At 38.2% G+C, this 8,952-nt stretch overlaps 1 protein-coding gene across 1 annotated transcript; it reads right to left on the minus strand.

The window, feature by feature from the left end:
- Positions 1 to 256: 256 nt before the first annotated feature.
- On the minus strand, positions 257 to 5,471 carry LOC108681683 (monocarboxylate transporter 3-like). Its single transcript, XM_047883607.1, has 5 exons — positions 5,112 to 5,471; positions 4,570 to 4,872; positions 4,222 to 4,494; positions 1,090 to 1,284; positions 257 to 554 (listed from the first exon to the last, which is right to left on the minus strand). The coding sequence occupies exons 1-5, from the start codon at positions 5,329 to 5,331 to the stop codon at positions 433 to 435; spliced, it is 1,113 nt and encodes a 370-aa protein (XP_047739563.1). The 5' UTR covers positions 5,332 to 5,471; the 3' UTR covers positions 257 to 432.
- Positions 5,472 to 8,952: the final 3,481 nt, after the last annotated feature.

Consider the following 8,952-nt stretch of genomic DNA (forward strand, 5'->3'; position numbering starts at 1 on the left):
TATGAGACGCTCAGTATGTGAGAACTGTATCGCAAATTTAGTGTGTGAGCGCATGGATGAATAATAATCAATGTCCATTGGAGAATTTGTTCGCATTTATTTACATGTATATAAAGTGCGTATTTATTTGCATGTATATAAAGTTCATACAAAGGCTTTTAAAACGCACAGAGAAGATCGAGCATAGAAATTCAAATACAGCTACAAAGATAATACAAAATTATGAAGCAAATAAATTAGTAATCTAGTCTTAACTTTTACCTTGTCCACGAAGGCATTAAAAATATTTAAACGAAAGACGAGTTCAACCATTCTCTTAAATCCATATACAGGAACATAATTATTTTAACCACTTTACTTGGAGCGTTTCGCGTTCAAACGCCATCGTTATTTATTTAGTAAGCACGTTTCAATACGCATCCTATTTTCGACTCAATTTTGTCGGGCTTTCATCCTGATGAAGAGGATGACGAGTGAAATTGCGGAGCACATTTTCAGCGCAGCGCAGGTGCCCAGAACCGCTGAGTAAGAGCCGCTGAAGTCTCGGATCACACCTGTAAATTAAGCAGAGACTGGCGTAAAATTAAGCAGGGACAAAGAGGATTTTATCTTTTTAGCGCATTTTCTCATTTATGGAAAAAATGCACTATTGTGCTCGCCATGTCCGTCTGTCTGTCCGTCCGTCTGTCCGTCCGTCCGTGACCTCAAGTTTTCGTCGACGAGAAAATGTGCTCTCTGTCACTCACTGCAGTGAGTACTGAGTTATATTTTTTTATTCATAGAAATGAACATTGCTTCCCTGCCAAAGATGGAAAGTTATCAGGAAATCAGTTCTTTAGCAGACATAATGAATAATATAAGAGAAAGTTCTCCGATTTATGGAGCCATTTATTTCAGTATTTATAGTAGCTAAAATGAGATTAATAGTTACTTAATCTTTTATACAAAATATCAACTGGGAAAAATGAGAAGGAGCAATATATGGAATATTTACACATTAAAATATCTATAATGGACCACAAGATTTCGAATATCTTAGAAGAAAATATAGCGTAGAACAATTACGTTCCAGTAGCAGTGCACACTTACCTAAAATTGGAGATATTAGAGTGTCGGTAATGCCCAGGAAAATTGCATTGACGGCAAGACTGGCAGGATAAAGCGGAAGGCCAACGATGTCGATGAGGCTGGCATAGAAAACACTGAAGAACAGACCGATACCTAAACCGTGTAGGACGCACAGGCCTGTCAACGCTGACTCATCCACAAGAGAGAAACTGAATCCTGCCGGGATCAAAGTATAAAATATCATCAGCTACGTTCAAAGGTAGATAAATGCCTTATATTATTGATGAAATCTTCTTATATCATGTCATGTTAATTGAGGCCGCCTTGAATGAATGCGCTGGAAAATTTGTTTTTCTAAAGTATGTTACAGCTTCCTCCATGTCCTGCACTAACCTTCTAGCAACGACCTTCTCAAGCAACGCAATGATTACGTGTAATGTTAATGTCAGCAACCGATAATTTTGAGTTTTGCAATTTACACTTTTTATAATACTCCAATATAGGAATAGGTGATAGTTTCGGCAGTTTACCCCATTTTTGCATCCACATTGGTTTTTGCTTCCAGCTGCCGAAAATTTGTGACAAAACTGAAGGTGAAAAACCTAAAATTCACTGATTTATCCCCCCAATTGCACGTGCTCTGGAGGTACATCCTACAGGCGCGTGCCTTACCAGGCCTAATTTATTTATATTTAAGAGCATTTAAATATCCTGTTAGAGTGGGTTGAGAGAGGGGTAGGACTATCCCTTCTCCCTCCTTCTCCAGGTTGCGGTCAGGGAATAGAATGAGAGAAAAGATGGGGAAGGTGGCGGGGTACGATTTCGGACAGAAGTGATTGAGGCGGGAGCAGAGGGAGTGGAGGGGGTTTCTGGAGTTTAGGTCACATAGTTTCTGTATATGAATGATTTTCTAGTCTTTACGTACAGCGGGTTCAAAAAGTATCCGACACAAATGAAAAACTTTATTTAATTAAACTTAATAAAGCTTAGTCAACAAAATAACGCAAACAAACATTATGCTAATGTAATTTACATGGGAAATATAAATATCATATCAAATTAACAATATCATTATATGTTGAATTGATAATTGGTATTTTGTCAAGGTTCAAAAAGTATCCAACACATCGTAAAAAACGAATTTGATTCGCCAATAACTTCTCATCCATTATGTTCGGGGAAATATTCTAGAATCAGAAAACGTTGGAATATTCTAGAATTCAAAAGAACGTTATTGACATCTTTCAACTGCAGTCATTCATTACCTGGCATAGTCATTAGAAGGTGATCTTAATTTTGAGCTCTTCAACAATACCTAAAACTGCAGAATTGTCTCAATCAACTAGAAAATCAATTGTTCTGCTGCACAAAGATGTTTTGGGATATTGAAAAATTTTATCTGTGCTAAATATCCCGATTGCGACAGTTGGTGATACTGTAAGGAGGTGGAATTCATTAATTCCATCTTTCGACTAGTCTGCCTCGTTTAGGACGTCCTACAAAAATTTCTGACCGTACAGCTAGAAGTTTAGTTTGAAAATTACAGAATAATCCTCGACTGACTTGCTCTGAACTGCAAAAAAACTTGCAATCAAGTGGGACTATTGTTTGCATGTATACAATTAGGACAGTTCTTCGAGAGAAAGGATTCCATTCTCGGTCACCAAGAAAAACACCTCTCTTGAAAGAAATTCACGTAAAGAACCGCAGGAACTTTGCTAAAGAAAACGTGAGTAAACCTTCAAGCTTTTGGGATAAAATATTATGGTCAGATGAGATTATTGATTTATTTGGTCGGAACTGTGTCAGCCGTGTTTGGAGACTGAAGAACTCTGCGTTTCACCCGAAGAATACCGTCCCAACAGTGAAGTTTGGAGGTGGCAGCCTAATGTTTTGGGGTTGTTTCTCTTTTGCAGGCCCTGGGGAATGGAAATCATGAAAGGATGAATGAACTCCGAAATGTATTATGGCATTCTTGAGAGATGTCTCGTGAAGTCAGCCGAAAAATTGAACATTTCTCGAGATTGGATATTCCAATAAGACAATGACCCTAAGCACACGGCTAGGGCAACTCTTACGTGGTCTGAGAAGAGGGACATTGAGTTATTGGAATGGCCAAGCCAATCACCTGACCTCAATCCGATTTAATATCTGTGGCGGGAATTGAAACTATGGATACAGGAGAAATATCCAAGAAATCTTATCCAATTGAAAGAAATATGCAAGGAAGAGTGAATTAAAATTCCTATTAGCATGTGTGTCAATCTTGTGAACAAGTATTCCAATTGGTTAAAAGCAGTTTCAACAGCTAAAGGTCACATGACGAAGCATTGAGTAGATTTGTTCACTATGTTTTAGATACTTTTCGAACCTTAACTTATGCAAAATTGCAATTATCAATCAACATTTACTGATATTGTTGTTTTGATATATTTGTATTTCCCATGCAAGTTTACATTAGAATAGTGTTTGTTTGTTATTTTATTGAATAAGCTTTAATTAAAAAATGAAGTTTTTCCTTTGTGTCGGAAAGATTTTGCACCCACTGTGTCTAGCAAGCTGATAAATTGGATGTTGAAAGCATTGTAAATGAAAAAATAAGCTCCGTGGATTACATATCGGTGCCAAATGCTTGAAAGAGTGATACTTACAGCTAAGGAATGCAGTTACCGGAGACTTATCTTGAACAAACTTTTGCTGCTATGTTCAGTGATTCATCAAACAGTTTTTCGGTATAATATGCAGTTTTTAATTTCTTGACTTCAATGAACAAATTTACTGGCTGGCCTTATTAATATTCAGCTGAAATTTGTTAACACTTGGCAAGAAATCAGTGAGAACGTTTTTTCTACGTGTTTGCACTCTAAATTCGCGTTCTCTTTCGCTGACTCCATATAATTTCAGTCTTTTCGTTGTAATAATTCAGATTAAAAGGCATTTATACAGCTGAAACTTGCACTGCAAAAAGTTAGAAACGGCAGAACGCGGAGCCGTGCATTTGCGCTTTTTTCACGGTGCTCACATTACCGCCCCAATGATATTCAATCAATTTTACAGAACGTAAAATTTATAACTTTATTTGATAACTTAATTAAAATTGATAACTTAATTATCAAACTATGGGATGTACCCAATTCATATCGGATCACTTACCCAGGTCCAAGATACCCGCGATCACAGAAGCGGCACACAGCGCAGTTTTTCTCGGAAAGCGTTGATGGTTCACTGTCAGGGTGACCACGATTCGAACCAATGTGCTCATAATAGAACTGTTCGATATGCATTGAGCTGAAAACTGGGGCGAGTATCCTTCATTTTCGAGCGTGAACGGTAGAAAGACATAAAAATTAAAGTAGCTTGTATGAAAGAATCCGCGTGTTATTGACATTAATAACACTCTTTCGTTTCTCATGGTCATACATTTTTCTTTCAACCAGAGTTCCAATTTAAAATTGAAATTAGCACAAAAATGACAAATAAATGAAAAGCAATTCTTAGCACTTGCAACGTCATCAACAAGACTCAGATCTTCGTACTCAGCGTCTTCAGGGACTTCTACGATAGGCTTTGGTGCTGGCCTCACTAGGACGACGAGCACGCAGCCCTGCAGGAAGCAGGCGCCGTAGAGCAGCAAGCCTCCCGAGTAGCCGTAAAAGTCTATGAGGTATCGCACGAGGTGCGGGGAGATCACGCCCGAGGCCCCCATGCCAACTGAGATGCACGAAAGCGCGGGTCTTCGGTGCTTTTCAAAGTACATCGGCACCATCAGCAATGTAACATTGAACAGGATGCCTCCGCTCAGCGCTGTAGGGGAGCCGAAGAAAGACGTGGCTTTTTAGGTGGTAGAGAACTGAGACGTCAGTCGGATGTGGAACTATTCCACATATCTGACCGGTATTGAAGAGTTCTTCAGGATATAATGATTGATCTTACAATATACGCTATCATATATGAACCTATGTGTGCATGGGTGATGAAATGAATTGAGAAGCTAAACATTTTAGAATCTACAGAAAATTTGAAAGGAAAATTTTAAGTCTCACCAAGTACTACGCCATACGAAACGAAAATGACTTCCAGGCCGTCACAGAGCGCCAGCAGGACGAAGGAGAAGAAGGCCGTGACGAGAGCGGCGAAGGTCGTGCTTCTGTGGCCGAGCTTGGAGGCGATGTCCGGGCAAATTAGCGAGCCGAGGTCGAAGAAGAAAATGTGCAACGTGAAAATGCCGCTGCTCAGCGATGATGAGGCGGAGAACGAAGCCATTTTTTGGCTGAAGAATACGCCAAAGCATGGCGTCAAGAAGTTTACGAAAACCTAAACGTGATATAAGTAAGTCTTGTTTGTAAATTGCGTATGTTCAATATTAAACTTTCTAACGGCTTGCGGTCTGAATTTTAAATGTATTTAAAATATGAAAATCAAAAACCATTACTGGAAAGAATGTCTGATCCTTGAATTTATGCATTGTTCATTGATGCACAGAAAAGGCCATTATGCGCGCGGTTTAAGTCTGCTATGCTATGACCGTAATCAATTTGTGTAACTGGTATGGTTGTGTCCACTTCGTAAAATTCATGTAACCTTCTAACACAACCAATGATAAAATATATTGGTCTTTAAGTTTTTGAGGATGAACCTGAGTTTAAACCGTGATTTCGATAAAGACTGATCAGGTCTTCAGCGGTTCAAATTATTTTCTGTACTAAAACTCCAGACCAACAGAGGAGCTTGTGTCGGAACATCGGAAACCTATGCATCGGAAACTACCTACCTATGCATTTGCGAGTGGTTGTATTCGAGTTATAAGATAAAACTTCGTGATCAGACCATATATGCGGGGTTTTTCTCCATAAAAAAAATAATGTCCCATGAACACCTTGGATAAACTATGGATGCAATGAATCGTGCATCCAAGTGATGGGCGAAATAGTAAAGATCACAATACAGACCAGGCTGGAAACTTGAACTTATTAGATTTTCGTATCAATTCGAGCATTATATAACTTTACCTTTAGAATTAATGTCGTAGAAGTCCTGGAAATTATGAGGGCGTTAACTATGATGTACTAACTTGAATGTAGAAAGCCAGTATGAGGACCACCCAGCTCCAATCTTTGTCGAGGAGACTTCGTTGCGACGGAGAAATGCAACGACGCTCCTCCGTATCCACATTTGTGTGATAATCCCGAGCTTGATTAGGACCAACGAGAACTCTTGTAGTTCGGTCGTCTTTGTGAGTTATAGACGCTGGGCTGTCAGCCGCTTCAGATGTGGAAGCCATGCTGATAATGCCAATTTATACCGTCGCACCTAGTTTTTCCTTGTATGAAATTTTTTGAATATAGATTTACAACGTTAATTATTTTCTTCACGACTACACCAAGATAATTTCATTTAAAAAATTATAAACAAAAATTAGTGAATACGTGATGAATTCACTTAAAAAACACCTTAACCCGAGCTCTATTAAGGACTGAAGTCTGCTCGAGACGCTTTCTAGAACAGGTGTGATGTGGTGCTAAGGTTGGCTCTCACAAACGTTTTACGGTCTCGTATGTAATGCTACTCTATTTGAGTGCGGTGATACCAGTGCAAATATAAGATTGACTTAGCTTCACGGCGTAATTATTTTCTTTAAAGCAGCTGAATCAACGGAGAACGAAAAGACGCTTTGGGCACTCTGACCACATCTTCCACCTCGAGCTACTAATCATGTGAATGTGAATGAAATGGTAAATGAGCAATGCTGCCTGAAATTGATCGTACTGCACTATATTTTCTCTTGAGATAATTTTAATGTTTCGATCGTCGTAGATGTTCCAAGGAATCTTATGGGATGTGTCAAGGAATCTCTTTTGATTTTTATGAATAAGAAGAACTTTGCGCATACGCTGAAGGAAACTGGTTCGGAAGATTGTCTCCTTAGTTATTCCATCAGGATTCTATTCTGTTTGGTCTGTTTTTCTATTTTACGCCAGTCTCTGCTTAATTTACAGGCGTGATCCGAGACTTCAGCGATTCCTACTCAGCGGTTCTGGGCACCTGCGCTGCCCAAGACTTGGGTCTTGGGTAGGAAATCTCTAATGAGCAATGTGCAAACAATCAGCCAATCAAGTTCAAAAAAGATAGCAAATGTAGCGATATGACGAAATAAAATGACCTGTCCGAAATCACAAAGCAATCATTAATTAACCTACGCGATGGCTTTAAAGGCTGCCTCGTGCACGCCTATATTAGAACGTGGCTAATTGTAATTACACTGAAAGCCAATACCAACTGCTACCTTGCTTGAAATGTTCCTCATTGAAGAACCGACAGATGCATTTAAAAGTTATTCTCTAAACCGTTGGCCATCAGCATGATTTCTTAGCCCTCTAGGAAATAAATTGCAATATTTTTAATGCATTAGACATGTTCATGATCTTTACACGACTGTGCAGCATGCCACTGATGCTTGAAATAGAACGCAAAGAGTTAATACAGCAAATTTACAAAAAAAAATTGTGGAATAGCGAGCAATTCATTTCCACCGACTGTCTTGAATATTTGCGGGAATTTTCTTTGTTATCTTTGTAACAACGTTATGTCAGCGATGCGATTATTATTCGTGCAACAACAAAAGAACACAAATGCTTTTTGCGGGAATATTATAATTTTTCGCTCGCTGAAGGAACTGCTCTTATAGTGACACACTTCACACGGACGCGCCTCAGAGTTTCTGTCACATCTCTACATCACCGCGGCCAAGCGCTGCATTTCTACTCGGGAGCTTCTTGCCAGAGTTTTCTGATTTGCCTGCACTTGGGGAAATTTATTCTGTCTCCTGAACGATGATATTTTTCTGATGATTAGTCAATATTTTAGATTCAGTACTTGTAAACGAAAAAAAAAATCATGGAAACGACACATATGTAACAAGACCTTTTTAATTAATTTTCTAAGTATAAAATAAAAGCCACTTGGCTTCTATGTAATATGTGAGAATTAATTGAATTTCTTTCCAGGAGGATTAACTGCCACTGTCAATGAGTTTTCTAATAATAAAAGTAATGTAGTACCACCATCAACCATAATATACAGTAAGATTAAATTATTGCTGCCTTCAAGAAACTTCTTTTTACTGCTCTAGTCACATAGTAAGCATACACAGTAGCTATAAACACTCGGTTTTCAGATGTTTCCGCTTTGTTCACGCGCCGGCTTTGTTGAAAAATGACACTCAATACAAAAATAAAAGACGCAAGACGTCTATCAAATCCGGGAGCATGACAGCAGCATGAAATTATTTCTCATAGCCTTCGCTGGAAGAAATCATGTGAATTATGTTTTATTGTCACCTTAATTATGAATTCCCTGAGGCTGTGCCGTTAATTGGGGTTTCTTGAAAGAATTATTATAAACAGAGAATCTTACTATGCCCAAAGCTATAAAATTTTGTTGAAAATTAAAAGATATCGAGAATTTTCCTGTCATGGATCTTAGTGAAGTATTTTTTAATCGCGTTATTAAAATGTAAACTATCTTATTAATCTAAGCTAGCGTTTAATGGCATATGCTTGGCCCTACTTTTGGATTAAAGTAGTTATTAACTTCATGTAACGCGTGTACAGTAACATTTCTGACCACATCCTTCTTATTTGAAGTTTAATTCAAAAAAATTTAATTCGGTCAAAATTCGCACATATGTATATGTATTTATATTTACTGAATGTACAATGTTCTCCTGAGAACTTCAAGCTACATTTCACATCTCTATTTGATTTATTTGCGGGAGGACTTTTTTCTCATTATCTATTTTCTGGAGGGCTTTTCTTTTTTCACCATCTATTTACTGGAAGCCTCCATCTATTTTCTGGAAGACTTTTCTTTTAATGGTCTATTTAC

The sequence above is a fragment of the Hyalella azteca genome, unplaced genomic scaffold (assembly GCF_000764305.2).
Source record: "Hyalella azteca isolate HAZT.00-mixed unplaced genomic scaffold, Hazt_2.0.2 contig13331, whole genome shotgun sequence".
Taxonomy (NCBI): Eukaryota; Metazoa; Arthropoda; class Malacostraca; order Amphipoda; family Hyalellidae; genus Hyalella; species Hyalella azteca.

Bases quoted from the DNA above. Each gene is read 5' to 3' on its own strand.
- LOC108681683 (XM_047883607.1), bottom strand. From the start codon at position 5,331: ATGGCTTCGTTCTCCGCCTCATCATCGCTGAGCAGCGGCATTTTCACG. The intron at 4,873-5,111 runs GTGAGACTTAAA...GCTCCCCTACAG, and splicing joins TTCGTATGGCGTAGTACTTG to CGCTGAGCGGAGGCATCCTG. The intron at 1,285-4,221 runs GTAAGTGATCCG...TGATCCCGGCAG, and splicing joins CGCGGGTATCTTGGACCTGG to GATTCAGTTTCTCTCTTGTG.